The sequence below is a fragment of the Heptranchias perlo genome, chromosome 5 (assembly GCF_035084215.1).
Source record: "Heptranchias perlo isolate sHepPer1 chromosome 5, sHepPer1.hap1, whole genome shotgun sequence".
Classification (NCBI taxonomy): domain Eukaryota; kingdom Metazoa; phylum Chordata; class Chondrichthyes; order Hexanchiformes; family Hexanchidae; genus Heptranchias; species Heptranchias perlo.
The window spans coordinates 61,778,553-61,806,409 of NC_090329.1; the positions used below are offsets into that span (position 1 = coordinate 61,778,553).

The following is a 27,857-nucleotide window of genomic DNA, read 5'->3' on the forward strand; positions in this document are numbered from 1 at the left end:
TTGCCAGTCCGAAAATGAACCATTTATCCCAACTCTCTGCTTCCTGTTCGATAACCAATCCTCCACCCATGCCAGAATATTACCCCCAATCCCGTGATTTTTTATCTTAAGTAATAATCTTTTATGTGGCACCTTGTCGAATGCCTTCTGGAAGTCTAAATACACTACGTCCACTGGTTCCCCTTTATCCACCCTATACGTTATATCCTCGAAGAACTCAAGCAAATTTGTCAGACATGACTTCCCCTTCATAAAGCCATGCTGACTTTGTCCTATTAAATTATGCTTATCTAAATGTTCCGTTACTGTCTCCTTAATAATAGACTCCAAAATTTTACCCACCACAGATGTTAAGCTAACTGGCCTATAATTTTCAGCCTTCTGCCTACTACCCTTTTTAAATAACGGTGTTACATTAGCAGTTTTCCAATCTGCCGGGACCTCTCCTGAGTCCAGGGAATTTTGGAAAACTATCACCAAAGCATCCACAATCCCTACTGCCACTTCCCTCAAGACCCTAGGATGGAAGCCATCAGGTCCAGGGGATTTATCCGCCTTGAGTCCCATTATTTTACTGAGTACCATCTCCTGAGTGATTTTAATCGTATTTAGCTCCTCCCCCCCGAGAGTCCCCTGTTTGTCCAGTGTTGGGATATTCTTAGTGTCCTCTACTGTAAAGACTGAAACAAAATATTTGTTCAGCATTTTTGCCATCTCCATGTTTCCCACCATTAATTTCCCGGTCTCATCCTCTAAGGGACCTATGTTTGCCTTAGCCACCCTTTTTCTTTTTATATAACTATAGAAACTCTTGCTATCTGTTTTTATATTTTTTGCTAATTTCTTTTCATAATCTAACTTCCCTTTCTTAATCAATCCTTTAGTTACTTTTTGCTGTCTTTTGAAGAATTCCCAATCTTCTATCCTCCCATTAAGTTTGGCTACCTTATATGTCCTTGTTTTTAGTCGGATACTATCCTTGATTTCTTTAGTTAGCCACGGGTGGCTGTCATTTCTTTTACACCCTTTTTTCCTCAGTGGAATATATTTATTTTGAAAGTTGTAAAATAACTCCCTAAATGAACACCACTGCTCATGTACCGTCTTACCCTTTAATCTATTTTCCCAGTCCACTTTAATCAATTCCGCTCTCATACCATCATAGTCTCCTTTATTCAAGCTCAGTACTCTTGTTTGAGAATCAACCTTCTCACCCTCTAATTGGATATGGAATTCAACCATGTTGTGGTCGCTCGTTCCAAGGGGATCCTTAACTAGGACATTATTAATTAATCCTGACTCATTACACAGGACCAGGTCCAAGGTTGCCTGCCCCCTTGTAGGATCAGTTACATACTGCTCAAGAAATCCATCCCTAATACACTCAATGAACTCGTCCTCAAGGCTGCTCTGCCCAATTTGATTTGTCCAGTTAATATGATAATTAAAATCCCCCATAATTATGGCTGTTCCCTTATTACATGCCCCGACTATCTCCTGATTAATACTTCTTCCAGCAGAGTTGCAACTATTAGGAGGCCTATATACTACGCCCACTAATGTTTTTTTTTCCCTTATTATTCCTTATCTCCACCCAAACTGTTTCATTATCTTGATGCTTTGTCCCAATATCATTTCTCTGTATTACAGTGATTCCTTCCTTTATTAACATAGCCACCCCACCTCCCCTTCCTTCCTGCCTGTCCTTCCTGATTGTTAAATACCCTGGCATATTTAATTCCCAGTCGTTGTCACCCTGCAGCCATGTTTCTGTAATGGCCACAAGATCATACCCATACGTAGTTATTTGTGCCGTTAACTCGTCCATTTTATTACGAATGCTACGTGCATTCAGATAAAGAACTTTCAAATCTGTTTTGTGACGCTTAGTTCCTGCTTTTTCCTTTTTTAACACTTTACCTATTACTCCATACCTTCTGTCCCTTCCTGTTACGCTTTCCTCTCTCTCCCTGCTCAGGTTCCCAACCCCCTGCCACTTTAGTTTAAACCCTCCCCAACAGCACTAGCAAACACTCCTCCTAGGACAGCGGTCCCGGCCCTGCCCAGGTGCAGACCGTCCGGTTTGTACTGGTCCCACCTCCCCCAGAACCGTTTCCAGTGTCCCAGGAATTTGAATCCCTCCCCCTTGCACCATTCCTCTAGCCACGTATTCATTTGAAATATCCTCCTATTTCTACTCTGACTAGCACGTGGCACTGGCAGCAATCCTGAGATTACTACCTTTGAGGTCCTATTTTTTAATTTACCTCCTAACTCCCTATATTCTGCTTTTAGGACCTCATCCCCTTTTTTACCTATATCGTTGGTGCCTATGTGCACCACGACAGCTGGCTGTTCGCCCTCCCCCTCCAAAATGTTCTGTAGCCGCTCCGAGACATCCTTGATCCTTGCACCAGGGAGGCAACACACCATCCTGGAGTCTCGGTTGCGGCCGCAGAAACGCCTGTCTATTCCCCTTACAATTGAGTCCCCTATCACTATAGCTCTGCCACTCTTTTTCCTCCCAGCCTGTGCAGCAGAGCTACCCGTGGTGCCAGGAAGTTGGCTGCTGCTGCCTTCCCCTGATAAGTCATCCCCCCCAACAGCATCCAAAGTGGCATATCTGTTTGAGAGGGGGATGGACACAGGGGACCCCTGCACTACCTGCCTGCATCTCTTACTCTTCCTGGTGGTCACCCATTCACTTCCTGCCTGTATACCCTTTACCTGCGGTGTGACCAACTCGCTAAACGTGCTATCCACGAGTTTCTCTGCATCGCGGATGCTCCACAGTGAGTCCACCCGCAGCTCCAGCTCCGAGATACGATCGGTCAGTAGCTGCAGGTGGACACACTTCCCGCACACATGGTCGGCAGGGACACTGGTAGTGTCCATGACTTCCCACATCTTGCAGGAGGAGCATATCACGGGTGCGAGGTCTGCTGCCATGACTTGCCTTAGCTGAGTTACCCCTTTTAAATTACGTTGAAATTAGAAAATGTTAACTATACTAGGGACCTAGGTTCACTAAAAAAAAAACACTATCTGCTATAAAACCTGCAGATCTTCCCTTTCTTATTACTTTACTTACAGTAAAATGGTAGAAATACTCACCTGAACCTACTCACCAATCAGCTGCCTCCCCTGTGCCGCGTCACTTTCTGACTGGTGACGTCACCCCGAACTGCCGCTGGTCTCAGAGTCTCGCTCTCAGAGTAAGCTCTGGTCTCGCTCTCTCCGCGCTGTTTATATCTCCGCTCTGGTCTCGCTCTCTCCCGCCGCTCACCGCTCTCAGGTCCACTACCGCTCTGCAGGAAAAGCAAGGCAAAGCAGCACCTCCTTCCCCCACTTCACCTAACTGTCCCTGAACAAAAGGGTATCATATGCAGAGCAGTAATGTTACTGCTACACTCTAAAGGTTTATCAAATATGCCTGTTTGTTTGCAGGATACTACATTCGGTGTCTCACCAAATACTTCCTTATGTCCTGAGTAGTGTATAACAGAAATAGCTGGAGCCATAGTTACAAATGTACATCTATTTATTAATATTTTCTAGCACTTCCACATATAAATACAACCACAAAAGATGAGAATTCAGAAAAAAAAATGCCTATGACAAAAAAGTTACTCCTGAAATATTATCAAAAATGATCAACTACTCCATGGGATAATTTGATATTTTTTATTCGTATTGCTCCCCATTTTTAGGTAGAAATAGCACAATGACTGGGGGAAAAACAGCCATAAAGGGAGATGGCTTGATTTGAGACGAGCTGTCAAATCAGAGGAATGTATCAGAAGACACAGTATGCATCATTAGTAAATGAAAGCTTGAATGGATACAGAGGAACATAATAGTCAGGTCTAAAACCAACTGTACTGCAAAAAACAAGATTTGTTTTAACATGCTAGAAAAGGGTGGAAAAATTGCACTGTGCAACAATAGCATATAAATGCATAACATTCATGTGGAATTCCTTTGTTTACCATTCTCGTGGCATCATTAATCAATTTAAAATAAAGGGTTTACTGCCTCTTTTGAAATAGTAAACAATTTTACAACACCAAGTTATAGTCCAGCAATTTTATTTTAAATTCACAAGCTTTCGGAGATTTTCTCCTTCCTCAGGTAAATGTTTCAAGATCTCCTTGAAGCCTACGCATTTATACATATTGAATAATACATGGTGTTTACAGACTGCCCCTGCAACTGCCCGTTGCCAAGGCAATCACCGTGTTCAGACAGAGAGGTGTCATCTGCAGAACCCCCGAATACACATTCAACAAAAAAACAAACAGGGAAAAAAAAACAGAGAAAAAAAAACACAGAGAGAGGCAGAAACATCCGGAAGGCAGAGAGAGCCAGCAAATGACCCATTATATTAAAAACAGATAACATTTGTTCGCTGGTGGGGTAACGTGTAGCGTGACATGAACCCAAGATCCCGGTTGCGGCCGTCCTCATGGGTGCGGAACTTGGCTATCAATTTCTGCTCGACGATTTTGCGTTGTCGTGTGTCTCGAAGGCCGCCTTGGAGTACGCTTACCCGAAGGTCGGTGGATGAATGTCCATGACTGCTGAAGTGTTCCCCGACTGGGAGGGAACCCTCCTGTTTGGCGATTGTTGCGCGGTGTCCGTTCATCCGTTGTCGCAGCGTCTGCATGGTCTCGCCAATGTACCATGCTCTGGGGCATCCTTTCCTGCAACGTATGAGGTAGACAACGTTGGCCGAGTCACAGGAGTATGAACCATGCACCTGGTGGGTGGTGTCATCTCGTGTGATGGTGGTATCTGTGTCGATGATCTGGCATGTCTTGCAGAGGTTACCGTGGCAGGGTTGTGTGGCGTCGTGGACGCTGTTCTCTTGAAAGCTGGGTAGTTTGCTGCGAACGATGGTCTGTTTGAGGTTGGGTGGCTGTTTAAAGCTCTCTGGATACATCGAGGGCATCCTGAAACCCATCGTACAGGGAACCCCCAGCTTCTGTCGCGACACTACAGACTTCCTACAAAAACTCAGTACCCACGGACCAGTTGAACCAGGAACACTTCTCACCACGATGGACGTCTCGGCACTATACACCAGTATCCCCCACGATGACGGCATCGCTGCGACAGCATCAATACTCAACACCAACAACAGCCAATCTCCGGAAGCCATCCTACAACTCATCCGCTTCATCCTGGATCACAATGTCTTCACCTTCGATAACCAGTTCTTTACCCAAACACACGGAACAGCCATGGGGACCAAATTCGCACCCCAATACGCCAACATTTTCATGCACAAGTTCGAGCAGGACTTCTTCACTGCACAAGACCTCCAACCAACACTATACACCAGATACATCGACGACATTTTCTTTCTATGGACCCACGGCAAGGAATCACTAAAGAGACTACACGATAACATCAACAAGTTCCATCCCACCATCAAGCTCACCATGGACTACTCCTCAGAATCAGTTTCTTTCTTGGACACACGAATCTCCATCAAAGACGGGCACCTCAGCACCTCACTCTACCGCAAGCCCACGGACAACCTCACGATGCTCCACTTTTCCAGCTTCCACCCTAACCACGTCAAAGAGGCCATCCCCTATGGACAGGCCCTGCGAATACACAGGGTCTGCTCAGACGAGGAGGAACGCGATGGACACCTACAGACGCTGAAAGACGCCCTAGTAAGAACGGGATATGACGCTCGACTCATCGATCGACAGTTCCGACGGGCCACAGCAAAAAATCGCATAGACCTCCTCAGGAGACTAACACGGGACGCAACCAACAGAGTACCCTTTGTCGTCCAGTACTTCCCCGGAGCGGAGAAACTACGCCATGTTCTCCGCAGCCTTCAACATGTCATCAATGAGGACAAACACCTCGCTATGGCCATCCCCACACCTCCACTACTCGCCTTTAAACAGCCACCCAACCTCAAACAGACCATCGTTCGCAGCAAACTACCCAGCTTTCAAGAGAACAGCGTCCACGACGCCACACAACCCTGCCACGGTAACCTCTGCAAGACATGCCAGATCATCGACACAGATACCACCATCACACGAGATGACACCACCCACCAGGTGCATGGTTCATACTCCTGTGACTCGGCCAACGTTGTCTACCTCATACGTTGCAGGAAAGGATGCCCCAGAGCATGGTACATTGGCGAGACCATGCAGACGCTGCGACAACGGATGAACGGACACCGCGCAACAATCGCCAAACAGGAGGGTTCCCTCCCAGTCGGGGAACACTTCAGCAGTCATGGACATTCATCCACCGACCTTCGGGTAAGCGTACTCCAAGGCGGCCTTCGAGACACACGACAACGCAAAATCGTCGAGCAGAAATTGATAGCCAAGTTCCGCACCCATGAGGACGGCCTCAACCGGGATCTTGGGTTCATGTCACGCTACACGTTACCCCACCAGCGAACAAATGTTATCTGTTTTTAATATAATGGGTCATTTGCTGGCTCTCTCTGCCTTCCGGATGTTTCTGCCTCTCTCTGTGTTTTTTTTTCTCTGTTTTTTTTTCCCTGTTTGTTTTTTTGTTGAATGTGTATTCGGGGGTTCTGCAGATGACACCTCTCTGTCTGAACACGGTGATTGCCTTGGCAACGGGCAGTTGCAGGGGCAGTCTGTAAACACCATGTATTATTCAATATGTATAAATGCGTAGGCTTCAAGGAGATCTTGAAACATTTACCTGAGGAAGGAGAAAATCTCCGAAAGCTTGTGAATTTAAAATAAAATTGCTGGACTATAACTTGGTGTTGTAAAATTGTTTACAATTGTCAACCCCAGTCCATCACCGGCATCTCCACATCATGACTACCATCGACACCACAAACTGCCGGCTCACAGTGGAAAGGATATCCAAGAAGATCGCGCATTTAGACACAGACATCAAGTTTTTACAGAGCTGCAAGAAAGCAGACAAGATCCCAAAAGGACTCCAGATCACGAACCCACTCAAGTCCACATACAACTCGGATTACGCTGAGAGACTCTGCCGCCGTACCTCTCGCACACTCCGCAACCATCTCATACACCAACTCTACAGCAGACGCCACAACCTCGAAACCAAGATAGAGTCCATACTCTCAACCTGTACTCAGGACACAGCAGACCAGCTACGTTATACCGCCAAACAGACGAGGCAACGGAACTACGCTGCCTACATGAAAACCAAGAGCAGGAAGCTTGAGAAACTCGGCATCACCACCAGCAACGACCAAGCTTCCCCTGGTACCACGGTTGCAACCACAGGGAAGTCTATTGTCAATTTATCCGACCACACCCTTCAACCAGACGAAATCGAAGTTCTCAGCCGAGGGCTCAATTTCTGCCCCACTACCAAAATGGACCCCACTAGTCTCGCGGCGGACACAGAGGAATTCATCAGGAGAATGAGGCTCCGGGAATTCTACCACAAACCCCAAGATTTCAGCAGCGAACCCAATGAGACAATCGACGATCCGGAACAGCAGACAGAGGGATCCGCGGTACAGCAACCGAAGAGGAAAGAGTCAAACTGGACTCCTCCGGAGGGTCGCTGCCCTCAGCTGGACATGTATGCTCAAGCTGTCAGGAAATGCGTCAATGCCAGATTCATCAGCCGCACTCAGAAGACAGTCCAGAATGTCACCCGAGCACAACGCAACGCCATCAACGCTCTCAAGACCAACCGCAACATCGTCATCAAACCAGCGGACAAAGGAGGAGCCATAGTCATACAGAACAGAACAGACTATTGCAAAGAAGCATACCGACAACTGGACAACCAGGAACACTACAGACGGTTACCCGCAGATCCGACCAAAGAACACACCCACCAGCTCAACAAACTGATCAAGACCTTCGATCCAGACCTTCAAAGCATCCTACGCATTCTCATCCCACGTAATCCCCGCGTGGGAGACTTCTACTGCCTCCCAAAGATACACAAAGCCAACACACCCGGACGTCCCATCGTATCAGGCAACGGAACCCTGTGTGAGAACCTCTCTGGATACATCGAGGGCATCCTGAAACCCATCGTACAGGGAACCCCCAGCTTCTGTCGCGACACTACAGACTTCCTACAAAAACTCAGTACCCACGGACCAGTTGAACCAGGAACACTTCTCACCACGATGGACGTCTCGGCACTATACACCAGTATCCCCCACGATGACGGCATCGCTGCGACAGCATCAATACTCAACACCAACAACAGCCAATCTCCGGAAGCCATCCTACAACTCATCCGCTTCATCCTGGATCACAATGTCTTCACCTTCGATAACCAGTTCTTTACCTAAACACACGGAACAGCCATGGGGACCAAATTCGCACCCCAATACGCCAACATTTTCATGCACAAGTTCGAGCAGGACTTCTTCACTGCACAAGACCTCCAACCAACACTATACACCAGATACATCGACGACATTTTCTTTCTATGGACCCACGGCAAGGAATCACTAAAGAGACTACACGATAACATCAACAAGTTCCATCCCACCATCAAGCTCACCATGGACTACTCCTCAGAATCAGTTTCTTTCTTGGACACACGAATCTCCATCAAAGACGGGCACCTCAGCACCTCACTCTACCGCAAGCCCACGGACAACCTCACGATGCTCCACTTTTCCAGCTTCCACCCTAACCACGTCAAAGAGGCCATCCCCTATGGACAGGCCCTGCGAATACACAGGGTCTGCTCAGACGAGGAGGAACGCGATGGACACCTACAGACGCTGAAAGACGCCCTAGTAAGAACGGGATATGACGCTCGACTCATCGATCGACAGTTCCGACGGGCCACAGCAAAAAATCGCATAGACCTCCTCAGGAGACTAACACGGGACGCAACCAACAGAGTACCCTTTGTCGTCCAGTACTTCCCCGGAGCGGAGAAACTACGCCATGTTCTCCGCAGCCTTCAACATGTCATCAATGAGGACAAACACCTCGCTATGGCCATCCCCACACCTCCACTACTCGCCTTTAAACAGCCACCCAACCTCAAACAGACCATCGTTCGCAGCAAACTACCCAGCTTTCAAGAGAACAGCGTCCACGACGCCACACAACCCTGCCACGGTAACCTCTGCAAGACATGCCAGATCATCGACACAGATACCACCATCACACGAGATGACACCACCCACCAGGTGCATGGTTCATACTCCTGTGACTCGGCCAACGTTGTCTACCTCATACGTTGCAGGAAAGGATGCCCCAGAGCATGGTACATTGGCGAGACCATGCAGACGCTGCGACAACGGATGAACGGACACCGCGCAACAATCGCCAAACAGGAGGGTTCCCTCCCAGTCGGGGAACACTTCAGCAGTCATGGACATTCATCCACCGACCTTCGGGTAAGCGTACTCCAAGGCGGCCTTCGAGACACACGACAACGCAAAATCGTCGAGCAGAAATTGATAGCCAAGTTCCGCACCCATGAGGACGGCCTCAACCGGGATCTTGGGTTCATGTCACGCTACACGTTACCCCACCAGCGAACAAATGTTATCTGTTTTTAATATAATGGGTCATTTGCTGGCTCTCTCTGCCTTCCGGATGTTTCTGCCTCTCTCTGTTTTTTTTTCCCTGTTTGTTTTTTTGTTGAATGTGTATTCGGGGGTTCTGCAGATGACACCTCTCTGTCTGAACACGGTGATTGCCTTGGCAACGGGCAGTTGCAGGGGCAGTCTGTAAACACCATGTATTATTCAATATGTATAAATGCGTAGGCTTCAAGGAGATCTTGAAACATTTACCTGAGGAAGGAGAAAATCTCCGAAAGCTTGTGAATTTAAAATAAAATTGCTGGACTATAACTTGGTGTTGTAAAATTGTTTACAATTGTCAACCCCAGTCCATCACCGGCATCTCCACATCTTTGAAATAGTAGACAAGGGAATGTCATACCACTGTTATCACACAGTGTTATCTCCAACCCTTAGTTATGAAAATGAAATAGTTAAAATCTCCATCTAATGGTGGAGATGGTTGTGTACTGGGCACTGTGAACTGCACTTCATTTCACAGGGCAGTTCTTTGTCATTTTCATAATACAGTGCACTCTTTCCACATTTTCGTTTCTTCTGTGGATATAAACATCCGTAGAAAAGTTTAAATATTTGTAACGGCAATGGCATTTTGTAATATTATTGCAAATCACTGAAAACAATTATGACAGAGTTGTTGGTTCTTGGGGACTGTTTGCTACAGGCTATGCTAATTTGAATGGAAGGCAGGGGGTTAATGTGTTAAATGCGTCCTATTCAGATTTAATAACATGATGGTGCTGTGCAGCGCAGTAAAGGGAAACGTGGACATGTGTAGATGATGACTTTTAGCGTTATTACTGCAAATTTGCATTAAAAGATATGAACAGCTTCTCCACATCTTCTCAGAGGACCACCTTTAAACATTTGTGAGTCCTTGATGTAAAGAACTGAAATTAGAAGTTCCAACATGAATGTGTTACAAATAGCATGATATAAGGGAGTTCCATAGCAGGGGTCAATGTCATGCATAGATGGGGATGTGCAATAGGGAACTGTACTATAGCCATCGTATTCCTCAAGAGGAAGAATTAATCATTTATGAGGAAGTCATGGCTTTGCTCATAAAGAATTCCGTTTATATAATACATCTGAGGTACAATTATTGTGTAATTTTTAGGAGCATGAAGATCTGAAAAGCAGTTTAATATTCTTCGTTATGTCATGTTGTGCCTGTCTCTCTAGAAGTGAATGGCCATGGTTGTGAAAATACTCTCGCAAAGGATTAAGTAATAAATCATGGGTGGCACTGTGACATGCCTAAATATTTCTTGTTCATCAATGAGTCATGAGCCAGAATGATTTAACCTTTGGCTCAATGTAAACTCATCAAAATGTAAATATCATTAATAAATTCATATTTTGCACTAATGAGCATAGAAATAGGAAGATAGAACAAATGAACGCGTGGCTGGAGAGATGGTGCAGGATGGAGGGCTTTAGATTCCCGGGGCATTGGGACCGGTTCTGGGGGAGGTGGGACCTGCACAGGCCGGACGGGTTGCACCTCAACAGGGCCGGGACCAATATCCTCGCAGGGAGGTTTGCTAGTGCTATTGGGGAGGGTTTAACCTAGCTTAGCAGGGGTTGGGAACCTGAGGGTAGATTCAGAAGGGAGAGAAGCAGAGCTGAAAATGGAAGAGAAAAAATTAGTAAGCGAGTTTGGGAGGCAAAGGAAACAAAGCTTAGAAAATAGACAACAAAAGAGTTTGGCAGTGCATAATGGTACATACTTCCATGCGAGGAGTCTAGTGAATAAGGCAGAAGAGCCAAGGGCACAGATAGACACGTGGCAGTACGATATCTTAGCTATTATAGAAACATGGCTTAAACTGGGGCAGGAATTGCAGCTCAACGTTCCTGGTTACAGGGCTTTCAGACGAGATAGAGGGGGGATAAAAAAGGAGGGGGGTGGCAATATTGGTTAAAGAAACAATTACAGCTGTGAGGAGGGATGATATGTTAGAAGGATCATCAAATGAGGCCATATGGGTTGAGCTAAAGAACAAAAAAAGGGCAGTCACACTGCTGGGAGTGTATTATAGACCCCCAAACAGTCAGAGGGAGATAGAAGAGCAAATATGTAGGCAAATTTCTGAGAAGTGCAAAAACAATAGGGCAGTAATAGTAGGGGATTTCAACTACTCTAATATTAACTGGGATACAATCAGTGTAAAAGGTATAGAGGGTGCAGGATTCTTAAATTGCATTCAGGAGAACTTTTTTAGCCAGTACGTAACAAGCCCAACAAGAGAGGGGGCAGTTTTGGACTTAGTTTTAGGGAATTAAGCTGGGCAGGTGGAAGGAGTATCAGTGGGAGAGCATTTTGGTGGTAGTGATCATAATTCAGTTAGATTAAGCATAATTATGAAAAAGGACAAAGATAGAACAGGAGTTAAAGTTCTCAATTGCGGAAAAGCCAATTTTACTAAGCTGAGAAGTGATTTAGCAAAAGTGGACTGGAAACAGCTACTTGAAGGTAAATTAGTGTCAAAGCAGTGGGAGGCACTCAAGGGAGAGATAGTGGGGGTTTAGAACAAACATGTCCCCATAAAGAAAAAGGGTGGAACTACCAAATCAGGAGCCCCCTGGATGACAAGGAGCATACAGGGTAAGATAAGGCAAAAAAGGGAAGCCTACGTCAGATACTGGAGCTCAATACTACAGAAAGCCTAGAGGAACATAGAAAGTACAGAGGTGAAATTAAAAAGGAAATTAGGAAAGCAAAGAGAGGGTATGAAAAAATACTGCCAAGTAAAATCAAGGAAAACCCAAAGATATTTTATAAATACATAAAGAGCAAGAGAATAAGTAAGGAAAGAGTAGGGTCTATTCGACACCAAAGAAGTAACCTACATGTGGAGGCGGAAGATGTGGGTATGGTTCTTAATGAATACTTTGTGTCTGTCTTCACAAAAGAGGGTGACGATGAAGACATTGTAATTAATAAGGAGGAGTGTAAAATATTGGATGGGATAAACATAGTGTGAGAGAAAGTATTAAAGGGTTTAGCATCTTTGAAAGTAGATAAATCGCCAGACCCGGATGAAATGTATCCTAGGCTGTTAAAAGAAGCAAGGGTGGAAGTAGCAGAGGCTCTGACCATCATTTTCCAATCTTCCCTACAGGCTACAGGCATGATATCAGAAGATTGGAGGACTGCTAACGTTGTATCATTGTTTAAAAAGGGAGAAAGAGATAGACCAAGTAATTATAGGCCAGTCAGTCTAACCCTGGTGATGGGCAAATTATTGGAATCAATTCTGAGGGACAGCATAAATCATCATTTAAGAAAGGCACGGGTTAATCAAGGACAGTCAGCATGGAATTATTAGGGGAAGGTCATGTCTGACTAACTTGATTGAATTTTTTTGAGGAGGTAACAAGGAGGTTTGATGAGGGTAACGCATTTGATGTAGTGTATATGGATTTTAGCAAGGCTTTTGACAAGGTCCCACATGGCAGACTGGTCAAAAAAGTAAAAGCTCATAGGATCCAAGGGAAATTGGCTAGTTGGATCCAAAATTGGCTCAGTAGCAGGAAGCAGAGGGCAATGGTTAATGGTATAAACATCCATACGACTGGAAGGCTGTTTCCAGTGGGGTTCCACAAGGCTCAGTATAAATGATTTGGACTTGAATGTGGGGGCTTGTTCAAGAAGTTTGCAGATGATACAAAAATTGGCTGTGTGGTTGATAGTGAGGAGGAAAGCTGTAGACTGCAGGAAGATATCAATGGACTAGTCAGGTGGGCAGAAAAGTGGCAAATGGAATTCAATCCAGAGAAGTGTGAGATAATGCATTTGGAGAGGGCCAACAAGGCAAGGGAGTACACAATAAATGGGAGGATACTGAGAGGGTAGAGGAACAAAGGGACCTTGGATTGGCACCCCATCCACCACCCTAAACATTCACTCCATCCACCACCAGCGCACAGTGCCTGCAGTGTGTACCATCCACAGCATGCACTGCAGCAACTCGCCAAGGCTTCTTCGACAGCACCTCCCAAACCCACGACCTCTACAACAAAGAAGGGCAGCAGGCACATGGGAACAACACCACCTGCACGTTCCCCTCCAAGTCACACACCACCCTGACTTGGAAATATATAGACGTTCCTTCATCATCGCTGGGTCAAAATCCTGGAACTCCCTACCTAACAGCACTGTGGGAGAACCTTCACCACATGGACTGCAGCGGTTCAAGAAGGCAGCTCACCACCACCTTCTCAAGGGCAATTAGGGATGGGCAATAAATGCTGGCCTTGCCAGCGACGCCCATATTCTATGAACGAATAAAAAAAAAAGTCCACAGATCCCTGAAAGTAGCAGGACAGGTAGATAAGGTGGTTAAAAAGGCATGTGGGATACTTTCATTATTAGCCGAGGCATAGAATATAAGAACATGGAGGTTATGCTAGAACTGTATAAAACATTGGTTAGGCCACAGCTTGAGTACTGCATACAGTTCTGGTCACCACATTACAGGAAAGATGTGATTACACTAGAGAGGGTACAGCAGAGATTTATGAGGATGTTGCCAAGGCTGGAGAATTTTAGCTTTGAGAAAAGATTGGATAGGCTGAGGTTGTTTTCTTTGGAACAAAGGAGGCTGAGGGGAGATTTAATTGAGGTATATAAAATTATGACAGGACTAGATAGAGTGGATAGGGAGGACCCATTTCCCTTAGCAGAGGGGTCAGTGACCAGGGGGCATAGATTCAAAGTAATTAGTAGAAGGATTAGAGGGGAGCTGAGGAGAAATTTTTTCACCCAGAGGGTGGTGGGGGTCTGGAACTCACTGCCTGAAAGGGTGGCAGAGGCAGAAACCCTCAACTCATTTAAGAAGGATTTGGATGTGCACTTGAAGTGCCGTAACCGACAGGGCTACGGACCAAGTGCTGGAAAGTGGGATTAAGCTGGATAGCTCTTTTTCGGCCGGCACGGACCGAATGGCTCCTTCTGTGCCATAACATTCTATGATTCCATGATTCTATGATATGTTCAGCCAATATATAGAACAAAAGTTGCTCTTACAGCTTTGATTCTGTACAGATCAGCCATCATCTAATTGAATGACAGAACAGGCTTGAGGGGCTGAATGGCCTACTCCGGTTCCTGTGTTCCTAAAAGCCTTTTCACATTGTACTTCATCTTCCTTGTTTTCTATTTTAGCTCTCCCGAAGAGTTTCTGAATCTTATTCTCAGATTCGGCTCTGTTCTGTTCATAGTCTTCATAGGTACCCATGAGAAGTGGTTGAATGTGGGGACCAAGCAAGGTTGGGATGATCTGGAATATTACACAAAGGATAAGTGAAATCAGCACAGATCACTGAAGGTGGACTATGACGATTGTCATACAAATTCTGAGAAAGACAGTGATAGGAGTCACAGATCACATTCATGTTTTAACATTCTAACCTTTTAACATCTTCCATTTCTGACAAAAGTTCTTCGACCTGCAATGTTAACTCTGTTTCATTCGCCACAGCTGCTGCCTGACTTGCTGAGCTTCTCAACATTTTCTGTTTTTATTTCAGATTTCCAGCATCTGCAGTATTTTGCTTTTGACATTCATGTTTGTGTTCTCCCAAAAATGTGTGCACAAAAATTGCTATTAAAATCTATGGATGAGTGTTTGCTTGCATTTTTATCATGAGTAGATATTACCAGTAGGTTAATCTTTCAAATGAGCCTTTGTTTCATCTTTTGTACTGCATAGGAAGGAAGTCATGATGAACCTTTATAACACACTGGTTCGATCACAACTGGAGTATTGTGTCCGCACTTTAGGAAAGATGTGAAGGCCTCAGAGAGGGTGCAGAAAAAATTTACTAGAATGATTCCAGGGATGAGGGACTTTAGTTACATGGATAGACTGGAGAAGCTGGGGTTGTTCTCCTTGGAACAGAGAAGATTGAGAGGAGATTTGACAGAGGTACTTAAAATCATGAAGGGTTTAGACAGAATAGTCTGCGGTGGTGGAGGCAGATTCAATCATGGCTTTCAAAAGAGAATGGGTTAAGTACTTGAAAGGAAAAAATTTGCAGGGCTACGGGGATAGAGTGGGGGAGTGGGATTAGCTGGATTGTTCTTGCATAGAGCCGGCATGGACTCGATGGGTCAAATGGCCTCCTTCTGTGCTGTAACCTTTGTATGATTCTATGATAGCTGTAATCCATTTCTTTTCTATGTGTGATACTCCTTTGCAAATGACAATACAAATCACTCCAGGTGACTGGGTGCAGACCTCCAATGGCACAGCACAGTTGAGCATAACTTGTTTCAGTTTGTCCTTGAATCATCTCTGCTGGCTGCCTCTCATATGTTTTCATTCTTAGAGCTCACCATCTGCTTTGGGAGACAGATCGTATCTATTCTCACTACATGGCTGATCCAGCACATCTGGGACATCAGCCTGAACATCAAATGGCAGGACAAAATATCCAACACTGAAGTTGTGGCACAGTCTAAAAGCCCCACAGTTGAGGTGGTGCTGATGTGGTGATGTGGAGATACCACATGTGGATCTTGTCAAGTTCTTACACAAGGCTTTCTGTTGCAAGTCCAACACTCACTGCTATCGAATATATTAATGATGATGGCTGCTTAATAGGCTTCAAGCCTGGTCTGCATCTTTACACTATGCTGATCAAGCAATTGCTTCCTGATATGCCCGAAGGACGTACTCATTTTCTTGACATGGCCGGTAATCTTTTGGTCAATCGTGCCACTACTGGTGAGGGCACTGCCCCGGTAGATGAACTACTTGACCACATTCAATTGTGTTCCATTAATGCTGGACATACTGCTTGGCAGGATTGATTGATTGACGACTTTGATTTTCTTGAGACCGGTCGTTAGCCCAGTTAATGTGGCAATGTGATAAGTGATGAGTTACAGCTCTTCCTCTGTGTGTGCTATGAGAACACAGTTGTTGGCAAAGAGCAGGTCACAGATTCTCTTTGGTGTGCACACAAAGTCGGTGATAGAAGTCAACAAAGGTTAAATTGCATGAGGCCCGAAACTGGGCAAAGGTACCATGTTCTACGATTAACCCGCGTCTGGTGCTTCCACTGCAGGCAGGACGAGAGTCCGGTAAGTCCTGAGGCAGGCAGGACTTACCGGCAGTCCTGCCTCAGAACTTACCGGAAAGCAGCGTTCCAAACCAGCATAGCCACGAGGATTGAATGACATTCGCATTTTTCACCAGCAGGGAGAGCCCAATCTCTTAAAGGCAGGCTGTCTCTCTGACAGCCTGCCAAAATCTCTTAAAGGTAGCTGGTACTTGTTATTTGCTGAAAATAACAGTCTGCTGTCTGCACGGAGTCTGAACAGAGATCAGACATCGCACACGTAAAACACAGATGCAGGTCCCATCTCTATGTTTACAAACTGATGAATTATGTTAAAACATTGAATAAAGGTTGCGCACTACTAAATCCCACATCCTTCAATCTGCATGCCAGACCTCACCAATCAGCCGATCTGAGTTTGTACCTGGCCTGCGAGAGAGTGTGCGCCAAGGTTCTCTGCTGATGCACTAGAGACCTTTGTGCAAGAGGTGGACAGAAGGAGGGACATCCTATATCCGCAGGTGGGGGGGAGGGGAGGGGGGTAGGGGCAAAAGGCCCTCCAGACATTTGCTCAAAAGGCAGTGGGAGGCAACAGGCGACGCAGTTAATGCCAGGTGCATAGCACCACGAACATGGATGCAGTGCAGGAAGAAGTTCAACGCTTTGACACGAGTGGTCAAGGTGAGTGAGGTCAACTGTCAAGTGGCGTCTCCTACCAACTGCACCACTAGCCACATCCACTGCTCCATGCACTACACCCCCATCACTCAGGTACCAACAAACTCTTTCAATCAGTACTCAACTCTGCCAATCAGATGCTTCCTCGCACCCTTACACGGTGGTTGCAAACCGCCCACCCACAACTCACAGGCCACACACCCTGGCAGCTATTCAACCATGACAGGCACATCACCTAGACACACGTCCCGCATGCTTGCAGGAGAAGGTGGCACATAACAGGAGACAGAAAGTGGCAGTGGCATTTAGCCCCTCGAGCCTGTTCCACCATCCAATGAGATCATGTTTGACCTGTGACCTAACTTCATATCCCTTAATACCCTTAGCCCCATATCCCTTAATACCCTTGGTTCACAGAAATCCGTCAATCTCAGATTTAACATTCATAATTGAGCTAGCATCAACTGCCGCTTGCAGAAGACTGTTCCAAACTTCTCCCACCTTTTGTGTGTAGAAGCGTTTCCTAACTTCACTCCTGCACATCCTGGCTCTAAGTGTTAGGCTATGTCCCCTCGTCCTAGTATTCAAGTATAGTTTGAGACCACCAAAAACAGGTACAAATGCATCAGCAGCCAGAAGCAATAATCCAGCAACTAACCTGTATTTCCTGCATGGTCCCTTTAAATAGCACTGCTGGGGGGTCCTCCAGCCACTCTAAGACATTTTCAGGTGTTTGTGGTTAAGACAGTGCATTGAGTGGACCAGTAAGTCCAAAATTGGTGTGTATCACTTCAAATCAGCATTGCACACTGATAGTACGCATTTTCTCCCTACTTTAAATGATCCCTTCATTCAGTCTCTGCGCATGTGCTAAACCCTTTACCAAGATGGCGTTACGTGTACTTCCAAGATGCCATCATGGATCTCCAGGAGGCCGCGTGGCACTGAAACAACGGACACTAGAAGGCCCAATTTAGCGTCCAGTTGCTGGCAACATTGTCATTGAACTGCTGGCTGACCAATGTGAAAAAAGTGTTAGAAACTAGTTTATCATACATTACAGGGAAATTCCATACACAATGTACATCATTGAACACAAATGTTATTGTGCATACTTTCAAGTGAATTGTCCACTAAGGCAGCAATAATTCAGATTTGTAAAGGTAGGGAAAGGGGTCTTTTTGAGCTGGGAATGAAGAGTGACCCACTCCCTAAGTAGCACAATCTGTGGTCTCTGCTGGCTTAACTACTTTCACCCAACTTGGGATTACTAATCCTGGGTTTCAGAGGGAAAACGTTGATCAGAGTTTCTGTTTCTGATTGCTGTTCGTTGTAAGAACCCCCTTTGCTGAGAGTTTCCAAATGGTCTGCAACTCACAGCCATGAATGTGGAACGTGCAGGGCTGTAATCAGAAAGGATTTGTGGCTTTACTCAGCAAAAGCCTTTTAAAACAAGCAAGCCACTTAGCAATCAAATCAACAAGACATGATCCTTTTATGCTACAAATGTATTTTGGATTTCTATTTCAGTTTTCAACCTGTATGTAGATGCTTTAACTTAAAATGAAGAGCACGCAATGCAATCAGGACACCGCCAGCTGCTCCGAGAAACTACAAATTGGTACACATATCTGTTTAGTGCATTTAATAGGAATATCTGGGCTCAATTTGCCAGAAGGCTCTCTTGGTTTCATTAGAAGCTGTCCCTACACACAGAGGCGGAGAACAGAGAGCTGCTTCCTTTTTCTTGCCAGAGAGGTGACATAGCTGTTGCTCTGGGACTGCATAACTTATTCTGTCAATGTCTATTAGATGGAACATTGTTGAGAAACAGCTGCCTGCCAGGCCATGTATTAGCACATAAATCCAAAACATATGATGCTACTATTACTATCTGTCAGCAAGTCTCACGCCTTTTCTAAATCATTTTCCCTGTAAATCATAAACTGCAAGCTGTGATTTTCATCCTTTTATTAATCGCTTCCAATTTATAGTCCAGCAATTTTATTTTAAATTCACAAGCTTTCGGAGGCTTCCTCCTTCGTCAGGTAAACATTTACCTGATGAAGGAGGAAGCCTCCGAAAGCTTGTGAATTTAAAATAAAATTGCTGGACTATAACTTGGTGTTGTAAAATTGTTTACAATTGTCAACCCCAGTCCATCACCGGCATCTCCACATCATCGCTTCCAATTTAGTGCAAGAAACACTTTTTTCCCATTGTGTAACCTCATGCCAGGCCACCACTATTCAATTTTAAAATCAAATGTGGAATATTATCTCTACTGGAAATTTTCACATCTTTGAAGCTGAGATTAAGACTCTCCAACATCCCGATCGTTCACAGATGACACTGACCATCACCATGCCGTCAGTTCCCATAACGACTGAATAGAAATTAGTGCAGAGCAAGGGCTTAGTGCCACCTGTAAACATAAAGTACACTCAAGGATCTCAGTGCCCACTGCAAAGATAGAGCATTCTTTGAGAGAAAATGCATTCCCAATGCTGTTTTTACTAAGTAAAGACATTCAGTACTATTCTGTATCAACTTTTGTTTTTTATTTTATCATTTTTTGTTCACTGAAAGGATTTGGTGATGGTTGTTTTAAAACAAAGCGGGCTAGAAATTTGGCCATGTAGCACCCGTTGTATCAGCGCTAGGCGGCCTCCCGAAGTTCTAAAATGGCGTCCGGAATGCATGCGGGGGCTTCTAGCCTGACGTGTGGGGACACCACCTTGGTAAAGGGTTTTGCCCACGCACAGATAACGAACGTCGGCAGCGTGTAAAGTAAGGAGAATATGTGTCAGATCAGTGTGCAAAACTGATTTAAAGGCTTGGACACCATTTTGGCACTTAACACTCCATTCAATGCATTGTCTGAACCACGAACACCTGAACGTGTCTTAGAGCGCTTGGCGGACGCCCCACCAGCGCTATTTAAAGGGACCATGCAGGATTTACAGGTTAGTTGATGGGTTTGATGCTTTTGGCTGCTGATGCATTTGTACCTGTTTTTGGAGGTCTCCTATATTTGAATACCAGGATGAGGGGACATAGCCTAACATTTAGAGCCAGGACTTGCAAGAGTGAAGTTAAGAAACACTTCTACACGCAAAGGGTGGTAGAAGTACGGAACGCTCTTCTGCAAATGGCAATTGATGCTAGCTCAATTGTTAATTTTAAATCTGAAATTGATAGATTTCTGTGAACCAAGCGTATTAAGGGATATGGGGCTAAGGCGAGTATGTGGAGTTAGGTCACAGACCAACTATGATCTTATTGAATGGCAGAACAGGCTCAAGGGACTAAGTGCCACTGCCACTTGCTGCCTCCTGTTATGCACCACCTTCTCCTGCAAGAAAGTGAGAAGTGTGTCAGTGAGTGTCCTACAGAATGTTTGGGTGATGTGCCTGTCATGGTTGAATAGCTGCATGTGTGTGCGATCTGTGAGTTGTAGGTGTGCGGCTTGTAACAGTGGTAATGTGTGAGGGTGAGAGGAAGCATCTGATTAGAAAAGTTGAGTACCGATTGAAAGAGTTTATTGGTAGGTCGGTGATGGGGGGGTGTAGTGCGAGGAGCAGTGGATGTGGCTAGTGGTGCAGTTGGTAGGAGATGTCATTTGACAGTTGACCTCACTCACCTTGGCCACTCATGTCAAAGCATTGAACTTCTTCCTGCACTGCATTCATGTTCGTGGTGCTATGCGCCTGGCATTGATTTCATCCTCTACTTCTTCCCACTGCCTCTTGAGCATATGTCTGGAGGGCCTCTGGCCCCCCCAATTTCCCTGCGGATATAGGATGTCCCTCCTTCTGTTCACCTCTTGCACCAAGTCCTTTAGTGCATCAGCAGAGAACCTTGGCGCACGTTCTTTCACAGGCCTGGTATAAACTCAGATCAGCAGATTGGTAAGGTCTGACATGCAGATTGGAAGATGTGGGATTCAGCAGTGCGCAACCTTTATTCAATGTTTTACCATAATTCAACAGTTTGGGCTGGGACCTGCATCTATGTTTCATTTTTGCAATGTCTGATCTCCATTCAGACTCCATGCAGACCTGTATCTTATATTTTGCAAATAAGAGGTGCAGGCTGCCTTTAAGAGGCAGGTCCCATCGGAGCTAGGCCTCCATGCTGCACTTCTATCAGGGAAATGACCAGGCAGCACTAATCTCAAGTGCTGCCTGCATCGGAACCACTGGGCATGGGTTAATCGCGCACCACGATGCCCACACCCAGATTCAGGGGTTAATCAATTTAACCCGCAGTGAATTTGCACATGTTTTTTTCAAAAAGCCACAGGCTGCATAGAATAAAGATGTGTATTAAGGCCAGATGAGCCAGTTTGAGAAATGTCAATGCTCAGGGGTTATTTCAAACTAATACAATGACGGTCTCATCCCAGACCCATTATCCAGGATGTCTGTCCCTTATTCACTTTAAGAATAGCAGGAGATGTTGTTGTTAAAACCACATCCCAAGAAGGGGAGACAGGCAGACTGAGAATTACTGACCGGGAAAGGAGTCAGTGGGACCACTGATTAGGTGAACAGAGAAAAGGGACAGAGACACATGAGTAATCAATCAGCCAGCTAGGTCTAGGGAATAAGCCGTGTCTAGTGAGGGGAAACTCAAATGAAGCCCAGAGCTGGTCAGAACAAGAAGGCTGAGCAGGAAAAGTTATACGAGCCCACTAATAAAGATGGTATGGCATTTTTTTATTTTTCTTGTTCTCGAGAAGGGTTTGGTTGTTAGGTGATCCAAGGTGTGAATTAATTATATCCATTCATCTGCGCATTCACATTCTCTGTAAAATAAAGCAGTTTAATGATCTCCATCTGGCCTCACCTCAAGAAATGTTTCAGATCCACATTTGGAAAGACTGGAAAAACGCACATGAGAGCACAGGTGAATGACATGATATCCATTTTGGTTCATAAGGGGGCACTACTGTGTACCTGCCAAGAATGTTAAAATGATGGAACCTTCTTATGACTCCGGATATTCCGGTGGGTTCTACTGCAGACGTTCCTGGCAATCTGATCCCAACTTTTACGTTGCCAGTTTGGGACTGGCAGCTGCAGTATAAGTGCACCCTTAGGTAAGAGCAGCTTGAGGCATACACACAAAACAAAATCAAACATATTAAAGAGAAACTTGTCATCTCATCGACAGTCATAATGCAAAGCTATCCATTTCTTTGTGGAAGTAAACTGGCCATGATAGGGATAATTTAACGATTTTACACTTCCAGCTGGTGCCTCATCAGCCGGCAACACATATCAGAAATTCAGGCACGCACTGAGTTAATAGTCAGGATACCGTGTGCAGTGCATGCCCAGAGCCAGCTTTGAAATCATTAATCCTGCAGTTCAAGCTCTTATTTTTTAATATAATACAAGTGTATGAACTGACATCATGGGATTTGTATGGATTTATTGTCTCTATAGCAACTGTTGTCGCCTGTTTTCTGCACCTTTGCCCATACCCGTCATTTTATACTTAACTACTACCTGGAAACATGGGCGGAGAAACTAAAGTAAAGTGGGTTCCCAAGCATTGTCATAGTCAAATACTAGTCCGGAAACAACTGTTTTTCTCATTGTAGTGAGAGCCAAGGTATGGAGTTGAGAAGCACTTTGTTACGTATTTACACAAGGCAGCTACATTTGCTAGTCAAATATACACTGTGTAGTAAAATGTCGATTGCACCCACAAGGGCAGCTTCCCACATGGACACAGGAGGTGGTGATTTTTGGCAGAGTCTGCACAATTTGTCCGTTCTTGTACGGTGTATTTTTTTATGGAGCCAACTTTTGGCTCCAGACATGCACATTTAGGAATGTGCCTTTAACACATCACTGAAGATGTTTTCCTTTGGTATATTTCAGCTGTTATAGCTCTCTTCTGCAGACAGTACGACATCATTAAAGACAACGACTCAAACAACAACAAGGAAAAGGCCAAGCCCTCATCAGAGCACAGCACACCAGAGCGTCCGACTGGTGGATTACTTCGCAGTAAGGTGAGCAGTGCAATAGGTAGTAAGAAAATGTTTAAAACACACAATGTAAAGAGACACCAAATATTTTCACTGACAAAATTGACTCTATTTTAAAGAGCAAAATTCAAAGTCACAAATAATTAACTTTAATATTTTTATTTTGCTTTGCTGGATTTTTAAAGTATTAGCATTTAAATTGTAAGCATCGATGATGTATTAGAGTTTTTTGATTTGTAACCAGCAGGGTAGATAAAGTGGAACCAGTGGATGTAGTATATTTGGATTTTCAAAAGGCATTCAATAAGGTGCCACATAAAAGGTTGTTATACAAGATAAGGGCTCATGGGATTGGGGGTAATATATTAGCATGAATAGAGGATTGGTTAATGGACAGAAAACAGAGAGTAAGGATAAACGGGTCATTCTCAGGTTGGCAGGCTGTAACTAGTGGGGTGCCGCAAGGATCGGTGCTTGGGCCTCAGCTATTTACAATCTATATTAATGACTTTGATGAAGGGACCGAGTGTAATGTACCAAGTTTGCTGACGAAATAAAGCTAGGCAGCAAAGCAAGCCGTGAGGAGGATACAAAGAGTCTGCAAAGAGATAGAGATAGATTAAGTGAGTGGGCAAGAAGGTGGCAGATGGAGTATAATATGGGGAAATGTGAAGTTATTCACTTTGGCAAGAGGAATAGAAAAACAGAATATTGTTTAAACGGTGAGAAACTATTAAATGTTGGACCTGGATGTCCTTGTATAAGAAATACAAAAAGATAGTATGCAGGTACAGCAAGCAATTAGGAAAGCAAATGACATGTTGGCCTTTATTGCAAGGGGGTTGGAGTACAAGAGTAAGGAAGTCTTACTACAGTTGTGCAGGGCTTTAGTGAGACCTCACCTGGAGTACTGCCTACAGTTTTGGTCTCCTTATCTAAGGAAGGATAGACTTGTCTTGGAGGCGGTGCAACAAAGGTTCACTAGATTAATTCCTGGGATGAGAGGATTGTCCTATGAAGAGAGATTGAGTAGAATAGATCTATACTCTCTGGAGTTTAGAAGAATGAGAGGTGATCTCATTGAAACATATAAGATTATGAGGGGGCTTGACAGAGTAGATGCTGAAAGATTGTTTCCCCTGGCTAGAGAGTCTAGAACTAGGGGGCATAGTCGTAGGATACGGGGTCAGCCATTTAAGACCGAGATGAGGAGGAATTTCTTCAAACAGAGGGTTGTGATTCTTTGGAATTCTCCACCCCAGAGGGCTGTGGATGCTGAGTCATTGAATATATTCAAGGCTGAGATCGATAGATTTTTGGACTCTAGGGGAATCAATGATTATGGGGATTGAGCGGGAAAGTGGAGTTGAGGTCGAGGATCAGCCATGATCTGATTGAATGGTGGACCAGGCTCGAGGGGCCGTATGGCCTATTCCTGCTCCTATTTCTTATGTTTTTATATTCTTATGTCATCAAAGGAACTGCTAAATTTTTTGAATATTGGGGAGAAGAATTCCTCTGGTCGCTACGTGCGACAACATCAAAAAGATGTCTCCTGATTGGAACTTCTAGGAAAATCCTAAATGTGGCAATAAATAGGTTGGACTACGAGATAACTATGGGGTAGGTATTCAACTTGCTGCCCGGATGTAATACTGGCCTTGCGGATTGGCGCCTGTTACAGAAACTGCCCAGTTTTCATTTCCATTGGATTCTATAATGGACATGAAAATAACCAAATAAAAGATGCCAGCACACTTTTAAAGGGGGAAGATACTATATGATGAGCCTCATACTCATTTTTGAAGAGTATGACATCTCACCTTGATGGACGAGGCCATTTGATGTAATGTACCTTGACTTCCAAAGGACTTCAATAAAACACCGCATGAGAGACTCATTTACAAAATAACATCAGTAGGTATCAAGGGATTTAATAACTAGCTAAAAAGAAGAAAGTGGAGGGTGTGCATAATGAGAACTGAATTGCAAAGGGTAGAGGTAATGAGAGGAGTTCTCTGGGATCCATTATGGAACCCTTCCTGTTGCTGGTACACATAAGTAAACTAGAATTGGAATCTCAATTCAGAATTTGAAAATGAAACCATGTTAAGTGGGACTGTGACTCACAGGTTTTGTGTTGCTATGTAATGGGTATTTTGTTCTGTGTAGAATTTTATTTCATTTTTCAACATATTCTCCTCTAAGCTTCTAAAAATTGTATAGGAGATTGTTAAGAATTTGCTGCTATCCTACCAGCCATTTCAATCAAAGTGGATGATGGGCTGGCTGTAAGAATTATTAACATCATGTTATGTTTTGAATCTAATTTTATTTTTTTTCTTGCTTTTAGTTCCAAAATAACGCACCAGCCATTAACATCATTGAAGTTTGATTGCTGTAGGATGGCACTGTAGATGGAGCAAGAATTCAGCAGACTGAAGGAACGTTATCTAAACCTGATGAATCCATACTTTGCATTACTAACGCCAGTTCTTTATGCCTGAAAGCATGTCATAGCCAAGGCTTTCTTCCCTTAGAGGCATCTGCATGGAGACTGAAGCCGTGCATGCGGGATTCCTTCTTCAGCACACAGGACCATCAAAGATGACCTGTGCAGACGTTGCCCAGTGTCCAGGGACACACAGTAGCTAAGGCTCTACATGTAGCTCTGCCGACTTCATGAAAGTCCAGTTCTCATTTGCTGGTCCGCCAATACTCAGATCTATCCTTTCTTTGTCAGAGTGCAGCGGACTGACAGGAGGGTCAGCTTAGGGACTCAACACATGGAAAGAGCTCAGTTGCGAAATAGCATGGTTCCAGATCTGCAGTCGGGGATTTGTCATGCACCCAATGGCTTAAACAGGTGAGGGAGCACCAGTATGCTGACCAAGAGGAGATTTTGTAAATGTGCCAGCAATACTCAAATGAATCACGCTGTACCTGCCCAATTTGAAACAAACTCTTTAGTTGAGATTCTAAAAGTCAAACCACATAGAAGATACCATTTTTGCCTGGTACTGACATGGCACAATATTACAGCTTTGTTTTTCAATTGCTGTAGGATTCAACACACACACACACACACACACTATATATATATTATATATATGAAGCATCGATTTCACTACAATTAATTCCACTGAAGTAAAATGACATTTTTAAGTACATTAATGTTCAACCCATTATATTGATTCATAATATTCCTGACAGAGTGATTAACCATAATAGAGAAAGAGACCTCCTTTCATTAAGAGAGTTAGTGCTCCCATTTATACCAGGCCTAACACTTGATATATAAGTATTCATTATAAAATAACACGCTGTGTAATAATACGACTGTAATTAGAAATAGCAGTGTTGACTGAGAATGTCACTAACTTCTGAATATTTGGAGAGTTTGATGCTTTTCAGATAACGAGGAAAGCCATTGAACTTTTCAAGTGTTGCTCTATGGAAGTGGAAATTTATCATTTTAAGACAGATTTTGTCTGAGTCAAAAACAGCAACATCCTCTGCAAGGGATGAAATGCCTGACATTGAGAATCATTTCATATGCCATGCCTGTGGCAATGACAAATGCTGTGACTGGGATAGCATATCAAACTGGCACTAAGTTTCTAAACGTTAACAATTACAATAAGTTAATACTATAAATTTAATTAAGTTACTTTTGTCCTTTTGTCTTTTTGCATGTTTACCTACAAATGTGCTATTCTATGGCAAAGAGGGATCTCAGGACTCTGTTAAATTTTGTTTTGTAACTAGACATTATGGGATGAGTAGTTACCTGGGGGATTTGTCCTGTGATTTTTTTTTCACTTACTCGCCTGTGCGAAAGTGGCTACCCGCTGGTTGGCAGTTCTACCTGACAGCATGACCAACATCAGAATGACATGCGCATACCAATTTCCTATGATGCCATAGTGCAGTGCAATAAGCCGTCTATGAACTGTGCCAGCACTATACCATCACTGTTGCAATCTAACTGCAGAAACAAAAAATAACATAAGGCGAGCCAGGCTGTCCTATGGGATATTTAGCAACCCCTGACTTGTATTCCCTGCTATGAGATGTTCCACAAGTACAACATTTAGGGGTAACAGAAAATCATTGGGGGGTGGATACCTTAATTCATGATACGTGCCATTGTCATGTGAAGGTTTGCACTGGGAGTACTGGAGAAAAAATTAACCCTTTAAGAACTTGTTAAAGGGGTGCTACTTCCATGAAAAATAAAAAGTTTAATTTTTCCACACCATTTTCCATTTGGACAGAAGAAAGGCAAAAGACCCGCCCATCATTTTCTTCACATCATCCCAGAAATTGTGATCGCAGCAGTTGTGCCTGCTGATGACTTCTGCTGCTGACTCGGTTGGAGTATTCAGGGCAGTGAGAGGTCACCTCATTTAAATACCGGTGCATCTCAGGCACCTGCCTGCCACAGAATGGTACAAAATGGAGCTTCGTTGTCCCCACCCCCTCCCCCACATGCACCATCAAAGAGGCCAGTGTGCCTCTTTCTTCTCA

General features: G+C 44.4%; 1 protein-coding gene across 1 annotated transcript in view; it reads left to right on the forward strand.

Moving 5' to 3' along the window:
- fndc4b (fibronectin type III domain containing 4b) overlaps positions 1-25,790 on the forward strand; it is a 271,124-nt gene extending 245,334 nt beyond the window's left edge. Inside the window, exons 5-6 of the mRNA XM_067984470.1 lie at positions 23,218-23,351; positions 25,681-25,790. Coding sequence (XP_067840571.1) covers positions 23,218-23,351; positions 25,681-25,722 — 176 coding nt within the window. The 3' untranslated portion in view covers positions 25,723-25,790. The remainder of the gene's footprint in view (positions 1-23,217; positions 23,352-25,680) is intronic.
- Positions 25,791-27,857: the final 2,067 nt, after the last annotated feature.